The following is a 14,683-nucleotide window of genomic DNA, read 5'->3' as shown; positions in this document are numbered from 1 at the left end:
CTCATCAGCTGGCATCTCCAACCCCACTAGACCTTCAGTCCTCTCTGAAACCTGCTCTGAGAGGAATGAAGGTGTAGAATTAGGTGTGTCACAGCCAAGTGCTTCCGGGAACTCTGCTAGTGGTACACCCACGTCCGATTATAGCAGGCAAATGTCCCTGCCCCAGCTGCTGGACCGGCGGAAGAAGTTTACTCCCAGCCATCCACATGCCCAGCGATTGAATGCTAGCTTGGCTAAATTGCTAGCACTTCAACTGCTGCCTTTTCAGTTGGTAGACTCGGCCCCCTTCCGTGAGTTTGTACAATGTGCGGTTCCTCAGTGGCAGGTCCCCAAACGCCACTTTTTCTCACGGAAGGCGATTCCGGCTCTCTACCGGCATGTGGAAGGCAATGTCCTTGCCTCGCTGGACAGGGCGGTCAGTGGTAAGGTGCATATTACCGCTGACTCATGGTCCAGCAGGCATGGACAGGGACGTTACCTGTCTTTCACGGCCCATTGGGTCACTCTTCTGGCTGCTGGGAAGGATGCAGGACAAGGTGCAGTAGTGTTGGAGGTTGTTCCGCCACCACGCCTCCAAAATGCTACTATTGGTTGTGACACACCTTTCTCCTCCACCCCCTCCTCTTCTTCTTCATCCATGGCCTCTTCCAGTGCTCTGTCCTCAGAACCAGCGTTGCTCCGTAGGCGTTCCAGGGGCTACGCAAGTACGCAGGCAAAACGATGCCATGCCGTGCTTGCGCTGGTTTGTTTGGGGGACAGGAGCCACACTGGGGTGGATGTTTTGTCAGCTCTGCAGGGGCAGGCCGAGAGGTGGTTGACGCCACGCCAGCTTAAGCCAGGAATGGTGGTTTGCGACAATGGCACCAACCTCCTCTCCGCCCTCCGACAGGGACAACTGACCCATGTGCCCTGTGTAGCTCACGTCCTTAACCTGGTGGTGCAGCGGTTCTTGGGCAGGTACCCCGGCTTACATGATGTCCTGAAGCAGGCCAGGAAAGTCTGTGTGCATTTCCGCCGATCATTTAATGCCTGTGCTCGGCTGGCTGAGCTCTAAAAGGAGTTGAACCTGCCCAAGAACCGCCTTATATGTGACATGCCCACCAGATGGAACTCAACATTGGCCATGCTGCAGCGGCTGCACACGCAGCAGAGGGCCATCAATGAGTACCTGTATGACTACGGCACCAGGACAGGGTCAGGGGAGCTTGGTTTTTATTCACCACGCCAGTGGGGCATGATCAGGGATGCATGCACTGTCCTGTCACCGTTTGAGGAGGCCACAAGGATGGTGAGCAGTGACAGTGCATGCATCAGTGACACTGTACCTCTTGTCCACCTCTTGGAGCATACGCTGCGTGGAATAATGGACAGGGCACTTGAGGCAGAACAGAGGCAGGAAGAGGAAGACTTCCTTGCCTCTCAAGGCCCCCTTTATCCAGACAGTGTTCCTGCTGTGCCACCCATCACACAGGAAGAGGATGAGGAGGAGGAAGAGGAGGAGGAGGATGATTGTGTCAGCATGGAGGTGGAGGCTGGTACTCAGCATCAGCATCAGCAGCAGCTGGGAGGAGGTAGCTGCGGATCATGTTGTCCTTAGTGACCCAGAGGACTCCGGACCGAATGCCTCAGCTAACCTACGCTGCATGGCCTCCCTGATCCTGCAAAGCCTGCGGAAGGATCCTCGTATTCTTCGGATCAAGGAGAGGGACCATTACTGGCTGGCCACTCTCCTTGATCCACGGTACAAGGGTAAGGTTGCCGACCTTATCTTGCCATCGCAGAGGGAGCAGAGGATGAGACATCTCCGGGAGGCCTTGCAGAAAGCTCTGTGCAACGCGTTCCCAGAGACTGGGAGGTTACAAACTCCTGGTCCTGGACAACGTGCTGCTGAGGCATCGGTCAGAAGGAGCGGTGGAGAAGGTGGCCGTCTGACTGATGCTTTCAGACAATTTTTTAGTTCGCAGCCCCAAGGTATGATTGGTTCCAGCACCCATCGCCAGCGTCTAATTTACATGGTGCAGGAATACCTAGGGGCAAGGTCAGACTTGGACACCTTTCCCACCGAAAATCCTCTGGCTTACTGGGTCTTGAGGATGGATCACTGGCCAGAGCTTGCACAGTATGCAATTGAGCTACTGGCCTGTCCTGCATCCAGCGTTCTTTCGGAACGCACCTTCAGTGCTGCTGGTGGCTTTGTTACCGATCACAGGGTGCGCCTGTCCACCGAATCAGTTGATCGACTGACCTTCATCAAGATGAATCAGTCTTGGATCACCCACAGCTACCAAGCACCTGAAGCTGATGTAACCGAATAATTTTTTTTGAAATACCACATCCCTTCAAGACTGCCTATGCTGATGCTGAGTGACTGTCCTGTTATGTTGATTGTCTATCCTCTTCCTCCTCCGCTGATATGTCGGAAGAACATTTTTGGTTCTGGGTGATGCCAGCAGCCCAATTTTTCTGCCCCTGTTTAACAGGGGCGTTTAATTACAATTTTTGATGCAATGCTTTGCAGCAGGGCTAATTCCTGCATTAAAACTAGAGTATATGGCAGAGGTTGCAGTGTGGTGGCATCAGCACCAGTGCCTAAGGCCCAATTTTTCTGCCCCTGTTTTACAGGGGCGTTTAAGTACAATTTTTGATGCAATGCTTTGCAGCAGGGCTAATTCCAGCAAAAAAACTAGAGTATATGGAAGAGGTTGCAGTGTGGTGGCACCAGCAGCAGTGCTTAAGGCCAAATTTTTCTGCCTCTGTTTAACAGGGACATGTAATTACAATTCTTGATATATTTCACAGGAGGGCCCCTTCCTGTGCCCACCCAGAGTAACGGTGAGGACTTATAGTGTTGTGGCACCAGCACCACAACCACCAAAGGTCAATTTTTCTACCACTGTTCAACAATGGCATGTAATTACAATTCTTGATATAATCGTTCACAGCAGGGCGCTCCAGCGCCCACCAAGAGTCACTTTGAGGGCTTACAATGTTGTGGCAAAACCAACACCTTGTTCCGCCATTTCTGCAGAGCATATAGGGCAGGCCCCTACTTTCAAACATCCAACTTACAAACATCTCCTACTTGCAAATGCAAGGAGACAGCAGCAAGTGAGATGAAAAAAGATGGACGATGTAAGGTGTTCGTCTTCTAGATTCCCCTGGATAGCCTAGGCTGGAGTGGCTCAATGGAGGTCCCAATCGCCGGCGGATAACCAAATACACATACTCGTGGGTACGTGGTAACTGATTACAAGGTTTAATGGGAGAGAGGACCGTCTTTTATGTGGTATTACACAAAAGCCCTGCCCTGTGAAGGGCCAATAGGGTCATTTACACATACATCAACAATTTAACTCATGACATTAGTTCTTTCCTGAAATGTAAGTTAAAGGTTATCTCCTGACAGTTATTTTGCCCTTTTAGCATCTACTGACTGACCATATTCTTGCGTAACCAGTCCTTATCTAGCTTTTGTACCTCTCAGCAATGTATAGAAACGAAACTACAGGCAGATGTTCTGGAGAGACATGCAGATATCTGTCATCTAGTCACGTTATTTTGTACATAGTATGTTACGTACGCAATTCTGATACCTATTGAAATGCAAGCCTAAGCATATTGGTACTTGACTTAGTATTTCAATAGGTATCCCCTTATAATCCTCCCTTTGATCATTCTGTGATTTACATAATGATCATTCCTTTTCTAATTTAATAGCACAGGCTTCATACTCCGAACCCTCGTGCTCTTGGTTTTTATACCATACCGTTGGATCTTTAACAATGGAAGTGAGTTTCAGATCCTCCGGAGCGGCCGTGTTTCCCTTTTTACATAAACATTTGATTATCTTATAACAGGCATATAAAAATAGAATGAAGAGGATCACAGTGGCAATTATCATGGCAGTATTTCGGAGCCAAGATATTAATCCCCCAAAACTAAAACTGCTCGAGAATGGATCCCAGTTTTTTCCTATATTTCTTGCCTCTTTCTGTAGTTTATTTACCTCTTCCCTGTGTTGGGCAATAACGTCATAATAGTCTGGGACTTCGATGCTGGTATTATGAATCCAGGTACAGCACTCATAATCCTCAGTAGTCTCACAGAGGCCAGTAAGGGCTGCACTCATACTTTCTATGGCCAACTCATGTAGTTCTAGTTGCTTCCTAATTGCCCTAGTTTCTAGATTTAGTTTGGTTATGTCATCAGAATTTTCTCCAGAATCTCATCAATTATGCCAGTGTAGTTATTTAATCTTTTCATTAGGTCAATTCCCCACCCTGTCCAGGAAGGGAACCATGCCCAGGCCATATCTTTTTCTAAAAACAATTCTCGTTTATTACGGTGTCTAAGGGGATATCTAGGATGCATGCTAGCTTCAAGGAGGTGACTTCCCTTGTTATCCCCTAATACCCCCATGATAGGAACCAGGGCTGCAAGGTAACACCACCCCTGGGGTTTGGTTGGGATCCAGGGGTGACAGAGTTTGCCACAGCATATATATATGGTATTTCCTAGAGCTAGGGGCCGTTTATGGAACACGTTCCTAAGAGTATCAGAAAGGCCAGAGAGCACCAGAATTGACATTAATTGGTGTATTGTAGACTTGGTACTGGAGCTAAGAAAGTCTAAAAAGGTGGCATTTAGGGTGGGATCTGAAGTATGGAAGAAAGAAGGACTGTTAAGCGATGTCATTGAAATGTTAAGTTTTGTTTGTTTGCAAACCTCGGCTCCATCTGTGGTGTTTCCCAGTTGGAAACACCAGTCTGGGAAGTGGCTTCTACCTATAATTTGGAAAGTGAGGGTTTTATTTGAAAGGGTCCTAGTAACATTCGTTAGGACGATAGGGGGTGTTCCATTAAGGAGGGGGGGTAAAATTCAAGGGGACTACCATGAGAGGGATTCTAGCTGTACTGGGATGTAGCTTGCTGCAAATCCAGCATTTCTCAAAACCGGATTTTTGAGCATAGCTATATTTGAATTTTAGTAGTAACATCTTGTCAGTCAGTCCCTTAGGTGACTCATTAACGGGTATAATACTTCTACTATGTCTTTGGCCGGGGGTATTATTCATCTTAGGTGGTCCACATATCCCTTTTAATAGACCTAAGTCTTTTGGATGATATATACAGTTGGCTATAAACCATGTGGGCAGGAATACAAATAGTACCAGACTACCCCAAAGGCATACAGCCTTCCCTGACACTGAAGGTAAAAACATTTCTACAAGTTCTTATGCTTGTCCTTCTTCCTCGCTATCGTGTAGGGTTTCAAGGGTTAATTGTCCAATGCCTTCCTGAATCTCTTGCAGTTCCGGTAGCTGTTCGGGTGGGTCGGGTCCTCCTTCAATAGGTGGGGGGTCGGGGGTTGTGGGAAGCGGTGGGCACTTTTTCAGCCTGCTGGCGTGGATCCAGGTGTTTCCTTGGTCAGTCAGGACCGCAGTTCTGGACACCTTTTCAACCTTCCAAGGTCCAGAGTAGATTGGTCCGATCCTCTTTTTGTGGGCCAGTTGCTTGACTAGCACTTGATCTCCTGGGATGAAGGGGTGTGTTGGCTCTGTGGAGAGAGGAGAGAAGGTGACAGAAACTTGTTCGTTCATTTCATGAAGCATACTTACCAGGTTTTTCACGTACATTTCCTGTTGGGAATAAATGTCAATATCAGTGTCTTGGTCTAATGGGGGTAATTCTATGTTTGCGGGGACTCCCATCAAAATTTCAAAAGGTGAAAGTTTCGTTTTGGGATGCCGTCCTAATCTGGAATAGCAGAGAAGGGAGGTGATCAAGCCATCCCTTCATTGTGCCCCCTGTGGCCTTTTTCAATTTATCCTTTATATTTCTATTCATTCTTTCCACTACCCCTGCGCTTTGAGGGTGATAGGGGATGTGTAGTTTCCATTGCAGCCCTAACAATTTAGCCACAGCCTGGGTAACGGAGGAGCTGAATGCAGGTCCCCTATCTGACCAAATAGATGTTGGTATGCCAAACCTACAAATCCAGTTATTCAGCAAGCATTTTGCTGCTATATTGGCTGTCTCACCTGCACAGGGAGTGGCTTCAACCCAGCCTGAAAATTTATCTACGACAACGCACAGGAATTTTAGGTTCCCCTTTTGTTTTGGCATGTGTGTGAAGTCTACTTGTAAATCTGTAAAGGGACCTATTGGTGGGGGTAGATGACCATGTAGGCCATGCCGTTTGCCCTGCACATTGTTTTGAGCACAGGTAAGGCAACTTGTGGTCAGGAGTTTGACTTGTTTGTTCAAGGCGTTTGTGCAGAAAGATTTGGTGTACATAGTGGCTAAAGGGACGGCACCTATGTGTCCTGGACCATGAAGGTAGGAGAGAATTAGAATACTGCTTGCCTCAGGTATTCCCAATATCTTCCCCTCTTTTGACCACAGACCCTCTGGGTCTTTGGTCAAGCCAGCCTTCACCCAATATAAGACATCTTCCTCAGTGGCTAATGATTGCATTTGTGCCACTACAGATTTAAAGTTAGGACAGGTGAAATGATCCTTAAAGTACATGGACGTGGGGGTGGGCTCCTGGGTGGAGGACTGGGCTGGACTGGGCTTTCCCTTGGAAAGTCTGCTATTATCTGAAGAATGTGCTTTTACTTTAATTATTGCCACCTCTTTTGGGAGCAAAATAGCCCGAAGAAGTGCCTGAATCTGGGTAGCATTGGAAATAGGTTTATTATCTGCTGTTTTAAAACCTCTTTTTGCCCATATTACTCCGAAGTCATGCACCACCCCAAATGCATATCTACTGTCTGTGTAAATGTTCACCTTCTTATCTGTAAATAAAATGCAGGCCCTGGTGAGGGCTTCTTGTTCAGCCACCTGAGCCGAAGAGGGGGGCAGTGGTTTGGCTTCTAATACCTTGTTTGGCAACTGGACTATTGCATATCCTGTTTGGAAGGTGGAATCGGAGGGACGGGAGCAACTACCGTCCACAAAAACATCGTCTGCATTGGTAATCGGTACGTCGGTGAGGTCTGGTCTTGGTGATGTGATAGACTCCACTCGTGTTATACAGTCATGAAACTGGTCTGGGTCTCGTGGTAGGCGTAACATGGAGTGCAAAAGACGGACGGCAGGGTTGTTGGCGGGAACATATTTGAGAGACAGATTGTCTGTGTTCATGAGGGAAATCTCATATCCACTGAGTCTTTGTGAGGTCATGTGTTGGGTGTTCATGTTCTGTATGAGGTGGGTGACAGAATGTGTGGTGTAAAGCATCATCGGGTGTCCCAAGACCATCTTGTTGGCATCTTGTACGGCCATAGCACAGGCGGCTAAATTTTGAAGGCATGATGGCATGCCTTGAACCTGAAGGGGGAGTTTTTTAGATAGGTAGGAGACAGGGCGGTAGCCTGTTCCATGCTGTTGTGTCAAAACCGCGGCAAAAGAGGTCCCCGAGACTACACAGTATAGTTGAAAAGCTTTACCATAGTCTACCAACCCCAGGGCGGGTGCACATGACAAACTGTTCAATAGGGCCTGGAAGGCCTTAAGCCGTTCCTCTGTCCAATCAACCTGCCTAGGGGCTGTTGAGGCGGTGGCCTCTCTTAGTATGCCATCATAATGAGAACAGTCGGGGATCCACTGGCGGCAATATACCACAGCGCCCAAGAATGAGAGCAGGGCTGCCTTGTCTTTTGGGGGGCTCAGAGCTTGTAGGGCTGCGGCGCGTTTGGGGGAGACCATCCTTGTCCCCCCTTTCAGTATGCACCCCAAGTATTCCACTTGTGGCATACACCACTGTATCTTCTTTCTGGATGCTAAATGCCCGATGTGGGCTAGATGGTTCAACAGAGATGTGGAATCGACCGCACAATCTTCAGCAGTGCGACTGCACAAGAGCAAGTCGTCCACATACTGTATTAGCACCGACCCTCGCTCAGGCGTCCAAGATTTGAGAGTCTCATTGAGTACCATAGAGAAGGCAGCAGGACTATCAACATACCCCTGAGGCAGGCGTGTCCAGGTTAACTGACCCGTCAACTGGCCCTCCGTCCAGGAGAAGGCAAACATAGGCTGGGCCTCTTCCGCAATGGGAATGCTAAAGAAGGCATTTGCTAAATCAATCACTGTGTAGCATAGAGAATGTGCCGGTATACATGAGAAGATAAAAGTGATGTCTGAGACTAGGGGTGGAAGTGGAATCACTTGTTTGTTAACTGCCCTTAGGTCTTGTACAAGTCTCCACTCCCCACTGGCCTTTTTTACGGGGTAAATGGGCGTGTTCCAGGGACTGATGATTGGTTTCAGGATACCTTTTGATATGTAATCATTAATTTGAGGGGAGATGCCTTTGACTTTCTCTGGGGGTAGGGGATACTGTTTTTGATATTGTATCCCCGCATCTGATCGCATTTGGGGTGCATATGGTGTGCAATTAATAAAGCCCACACTACCTTTGTTTTCTGCCCAAATTGTGTGATGGTCAAGGGAGGAAGGTATCATTAGAAAGAAACTCCTGTGTGCATGTCTTTTTGGGCTGTGTAAGTCACAAAGAGGGGAACTCGCAGTGAGGGAGCCGTCTTTGTCAAACTTAATGGTAATGTTCAACTGGGATAGTAAATCTCTGCCCATTAGGGACACTGGACAGGAAGTCAGGACAGCGAAACTCTGCATACATAGCTCTAGTCCATCCGGGGTAGAGACTGGTAAAGGCGGGGTGACGGAATGAGTGACCGATGTCCCATTTATTCCAATAGAGTGTCCCTCAGTACACAGTGGTGTGTCATACCTCTCATCATTTAATGAGCTAAAAGTGGCACCTGAATCAAGCAGGAAACACACTATGTGGTTGTCTACGCGTAATATAACTTGTGGTAGACTCTTCCATGATAGGTTGTGGCACACCAGACTGAGGGAAGGGACATACTCTAGGCATCCCTATTGGGGGTGTGTTTGTCGGGTAGACGGCCACTGCATGGGGATTCGAGGGGGAGGTCTGTTAGAGGTTGGGGTGTAGGGTGGCTGTGCAAGCGCATGGTTTTGAGATGGTGTTTGGGGAGGTGGCGGATATTGGGGGTACCTTGTAGTGTGAGGGGGGGGGGCGATTAGCAGTGTTGTACCCCCTTCCCCTGCCCCTTGGATAGCTCGCCCTCTGTCTATATGGGCACTGTGATTTCCAATGTCCCTGTTCCCCACAATTGAAACATCCTTGGTCAGGTGGGTAGGGCTGCATGGTCATGAGGTGCGGTGGTGAGGATGAGGTTTCAGGTGTGACTAGGGTTTGTGTTTGTGTCAAGGAGGGGAAAATTCCCCCTTTTTGTTCAAAGACTCCTGAAGTCTCTCTGGACCTAGCGTCCTTCATGAATTCATCTGGTGCTTGCTCTGCCCATTTGGGGTTTGTGAATTTGAGCAAGTGCGTCACTTTGGGATCGCCTCCCGACATGATGGTAGTAGTAAATAATTGTGGTGTGGCCCCATCTACAGCTTTCCATAGGGAGTATACTCTGGTACAGTAATCATAGAATTTCTCTTTAGGTCCCTGCTTGGCTAGGATCAGTTCTTGGAGTGCAGATGATCCTTTGTATAATTTGGACCAATGACCTCCCATGCCTTTCCAAAAGGATATCCAATCCTTATCGGTCTGGATATGGGTTGTCCATAGGTTGTCTACAGGGGCTTCTTCTGGGCTGTCTGGGTCTACAATGCTAAGAATACCTTTTATGTCATCTTTGTCAAGCCCTGTGCCTGCACTATATTTTGCCAGAAAGGTACCTGCATCTCGTGGATACTTCTTGGGATTGGGACATAGTTCTTTTATTTTGGAGAGTGTACCCAAAGGTAATGGTATATGCACCTCGGTGTCCCCTATGGTCATCAAAGGTGCTTTGAATGAAGCCCCTACTACTTTTTTCTCAGTTTCCTCTTCTATGGATAATGTCCCTGTTTTACTAATTGGACCTGACTCCTCAGTTTTGGGAATAGGTGTCTCTTTTGTATGGCTTCTTGTAGTGGTGGGGGGCAGCGCTATAATCCTATCCTGCGCTTCTTTTAACATTTCCTCCTTCTTCCCTAATTGCCTTCTTAACTTTTCTAGTTCCTTTTTTAGGTCCTCCATCTTTTGTTCCTCTCTCTCTTTTCCCTCCTGGAATTCCTTCTCCCTTTCTTCCAAGCCTTTCTGATACATTTCTAACTCTATTTTCCTATCCACTTCTACCTTTTCTGCCTCATTGAGGGCTATTTCTTTTTGTTTTAGTTCTTCCATAAGTTTTTCTAACTCAGTTCTCCTTTTCCCTATTTTCTCTTCTTCCTCCTTTTTCCTCTCTTCAAACTCTTTTATCTGTGCCTCTAATTCCTGCTTTTCGGGACTACCCACTTCTTCTTGTCCTGTAACTTCTTCCTGTCTCCCCTCTTCCTCTCTGCCCCTACTTACTTGTTCCCATTGGGCCACTTGTTGTGGTGTTGCTGTGGTGTGTGCTATGGCGGCTAGGACTACAGGATCCAGTGAAGGATATAGTTGAAGGTATGGACCTGGCGTCCCATCCTCGTTTTTTACCATAACATAAGGTGGGGGTGGACATTGAGGCGGGGGAGGGGGAGGTGAAGGGGGTGCAGTGGCTTCAGCCATAGCACTGGGTCCTATATTTGGAGTAAGCTTCGTAGTTTTATTAATATGCTTCTTTTTATATTTGCATAGACATTTATCCCATGCATGGTAACAATCTTTCATATATTGAATATTTTCCCACTTCCCTGGAGGGTACGAATTTTTGTGGATTTGGCATATTTTACTTACTTCCTGCCAGTCTTCCTCAGTACAAGGACCATATGGCCCTGGGTCATGTATCCCCAATTGCTGACACCTTTCTCGGACTTGTGTCCAAAATGGTTCTACCTGGGGGCCAGGGATCATATTACTGACAAATTCATAGGGTGATGGGGTGGCCATGGCTTGGGTTGCTGCAGAATTCCCCATCTAGTAGTCTGGGCAGTGTGTCTAGTGGCAGGACACAGGTGATAACACCCGGTTTGTTCAACAATCCGGTCTCTGGTCTGGGAGTAGGATCCCTGATCTTTTTTGGGGCAGATGGACTTATATAAAACTATGAAGATTTACCCTTAATATACGATGAAGGGTAAATCTTTCCTGGTGGTGGGATATACCCCTTTTACACCAAGTCTGCAAGAGAAGCCTGTAGGTCTAGTGGTCAAAAGAATCTACCTTTCATAAATGCTAAGAAAAAAAATAAACCTAGCGTGCAGCGTGAACAGGCGGGTACTACCTCACTACAATCTGGTTCTTAATACTCTGTATTCATTTAACAACATTTGGGTTTATTCAAACAGATATCCACTCTATATAATTATATCTTATACAACGTTAATACTCTATATACTTACGCTTTCACCTAAAGAGAAACAGACATATTTTTATGGTTTAAGATTTCAGCTTTAAAACGTTACATGTACATTATCAAGTAATCACATCATGATGCATTTCATTATATATATATAGTGCACTTTAAAAGTTCTCAAAGTGGGCGTCCATTTAGCCAATCCTTATGTCACGGGCGTATATGATACCTCCCGTGTTAGAATATAATCATGAATATCTCTCTTAGTTTATAGTCGGACCAACCTAGTCAGACTCCTCAGTACCTGCGAACCCTTTTCACCCCCCAAGGGACCAGCCTAGTCCGTTGCGAAGGCACAGTTTATATATATATATACAATTAAATTTCTTATAATGGTTGTTTGGACAGGTCAAGCATAAACGCCAATTACCATAAAAAGAGGTAAAAGTGTAAATGACTTACCTGTGCAAACCCCACTTCTGGTACCAAAACTGTAAGGTGTTCGTCTTCTAGATTCCCCTGGATAGCCTAGGCTGGAGTGGCTCAATGGAGGTCCCAATCGCCGGCGGATAACCAAATACACATACTCGTGGGTACGTGGTAACTGATTACAAGGTTTAATGGGAGAGAGGACCGTCTTTTATGTGGTATTACACAAAAGCCCTGCCCTGTGAAGGGCCAATAGGGTCATTTACACATACATCAACAATTTAACTCATGACATTAGTTCTTTCCTGAAATGTAAGTTAAAGGTTATCTCCTGACAGTTATTTTGCCCTTTTAGCATCTACTGACTGACCATATTCTTGCGTAACCAGTCCTTATCTAGCTTTTGTACCTCTCAGCAATGTATAGAAACGAAACTACAGGCAGATGTTCTGGAGAGACATGCAGATATCTGTCATCTAGTCACGTTATTTTGTACATAGTATGTTACGTACGCAATTCTGATACCTATTGAAATGCAAGCCTAAGCATATTGGTACTTGACTTAGTATTTCAATAGGTATCCCCTTATAGACGACAAAACAAATTATACAGGGGTGATAACCCTTCCCTATGTTTTCCAAAAAGCTTAAAAATAGTTTTTTTGACTGGAGCTACACTTTAAAAATGTACCAGTTGAAAATTACAAACAGATTCAACTTAACACAACAAACCTACACAGTCCCTGTCTTGTTTGCACCGCCTGTATACTGCTGTTCTGAGTATATAGGGCCTGGGGGCCACACGCATTTCCTTTTTTTAATATGGGTACAGGGTTCCCCTTAATATGCGTACAAGACCCAAATAGGCTGGTAATGGGCAGGGAGGGCTACCCATGCCATTTTTCTCAAGGATTTTCAACCATATTGCAGGAACCAGATATAACATTAAAACCGCAAGCAGTTTTAAATGGTGTTATTTCCGTTTAATGTCATTTTGTGCAGGGACTGTTCTAAACACGGGAAACACGTGGCACTTCACAGGCATACTACAGACACCCCCCAGGCACCATATTTAAAGGAATATTTCACTTTTTTTTCACTTTAATCGTCATTAAAATCAGTGCTCCCGCCAAAACGGCCGTTTTTAAAACTTTTTTTTGCATTGACCCATGTCCCCTGAGGCAGGAGTCAGGTCCCCAAACCCTTTTTAGGACAATATCTTGCATATTAGCCGTTAAAATTAGCACTTTCCATTTCGAACGTTCGAGTCCCATAGACTTCAATGGGGTTCTAACGTTCGTAACGAACGTGGGGTCCGTTCGAAAGTTCTGGTGCGAACTGAACCGGGGGGTGTTCGGCTCATCCCTACTACTGAAGCTCACAGAGCTACAATTCACCAAGAACTCTCTGAAATAGCAGGTTGAATGTCAAAACAATGTCTTACTCCAAAGGTTCCAACATTGTGTTTACTATTCTGCATCTATGTGTTGCGGAAACAAAGAGAGGGGTCTGACCCCAATAAGAGCAATTCCTCTGCCCTCCTGTAACCTGTTCACATAGGCATTGTATGTGCCTTGCTGTGAATAGAGATTATAGTCCTCACTGTTGAATGTTTTATATTGATATGTAATTGCCATTTAGTTATTGATAACATTCCTATAGGAAATACCATTCTAAACTGTAAACGTGTGTTGATTTTCCAATCATTTCTACCTCACATGAATTGGTTTAATCCATTCTGGTGTAGCTATATCATTGCTATCATTACTCAAAGAAAAAATGTATGAACCCAGGGTGTCAGAGGTGGTGGAGGACTTGCAAGGTCAGGGCAACCAGAGGGGTACTGATATAACCAGCAACACTCACGAGGGCAGCGCTACACTCCTTTTACAAGAAACCAGCGTGCATGAGGCCTTACAGTTGACAAAATTTCACTTATTCAGGTACACATTTCAAACAAAGGCAAAACACAGATATGGCCATCTGTGCTTTTGGTCTTTTAAAGATTTGGCTAATCTTCCACAGTTTTCTTTAACAAAATTACAATTCACTATAAAATGTATAATATGCATGTGACAAAGCAAAAAGATCAAAGTGTGATAGATAGAAACAGTGTAATGTTTTCTTAATAATGTAAATTTTTATTTTCTTTCAGTTTTTATCTCAAATGACGATATTTCTTGTATTGATTGTGGGTTCCATGTTCTGTGGCCATTTAGGAAAAATTGAATTGGATTCCATTACACTTGCTGGAGCTGTAAGTATTCACTTTTTTTACCATTCATCTTTTTTACTGTTAAAAAAAGTCTTTAGTTCAACTAAGTAATCACATTACAAGGAACTTCATAGCTTAAGTATAGTGCTTTAGGGAAGATAATAATACTGATATACAGTTTCACTAAAGATCCCAGTTATTTCACCTTCTCTTCGTGTATATTATGGTAGCATATCTGCCTGTACCTGTAGTAACATACAGTATTAGGAAAAGGGGACATTACTTTTTAGTTTTTCAGAAAATACAGCAATACTCAAATCTATATGGTATTAAAACAAATCCGGCTATGTGTGCCCAGCATTACAAAGCAAGATACATCCATTCTATTATTATTACAGAACAATACAATATAATTCAATACAGGAGGAATCAGAGGACTCTGCTCATTAGTGCTTACAATCTAGAAGGGAGGGTCAAGTGAAACAAAAGGTAATAATTGTGGGGGATGAACTGATGGAGAAAATGAAAATACAGTTAGGTGTGGACAGGGTAGGATTCTCAGGGATCATCTAAAAGCTAATAGAGTAGAAGATAATCGGGCCGATTGGGGTAAGGACTTCCATAGGATTGGAGAAACTCTGTAAAAGTCCTGGAGGTGACAAAGGAGGAGGTGACGAGGAGCAAGAGAGCAGGAGGTCTTGAGAGGGACGAACAGAACAA

General features: G+C 45.5%; 1 protein-coding gene and 1 long non-coding RNA gene across 2 annotated transcripts in view; one reads left to right on the top strand and one right to left on the bottom strand.

The window, feature by feature from the left end:
• The window catches only part of LOC143983033 (multidrug and toxin extrusion protein 2-like), a 229,168-nt gene that overhangs the window by 27,048 nt on the left and 187,437 nt on the right, over positions 1-14,683 (top strand). Inside the window, exon 2 of the mRNA XM_077482260.1 lies at positions 13,904-14,005. Coding sequence (XP_077338386.1) covers positions 13,904-14,005 — 102 coding nt within the window. The remainder of the gene's footprint in view (positions 1-13,903; positions 14,006-14,683) is intronic.
• LOC143983032 (uncharacterized) lies at positions 3,234-12,333 on the bottom strand. The gene is made up of 2 exons (XR_013274552.1): positions 11,783-12,333; positions 3,234-5,556 (listed from the first exon to the last, which is right to left on the bottom strand). It is a non-coding gene; the product is annotated as an uncharacterized LOC143983032 (long non-coding RNA).

This window comes from Lithobates pipiens, unplaced genomic scaffold, assembly GCF_037356315.1.
Source record: "Lithobates pipiens isolate NorthernLeopardFrog02 unplaced genomic scaffold, aLitPip1_a1.2 Scaffold_16, whole genome shotgun sequence".
In the NCBI taxonomy this organism is placed as follows: domain Eukaryota; kingdom Metazoa; phylum Chordata; class Amphibia; order Anura; family Ranidae; genus Lithobates; species Lithobates pipiens.
The sequence above is the reverse complement of the archived record's forward strand: the minus strand, read 5'-3'. Positions and strand labels throughout refer to the sequence as shown.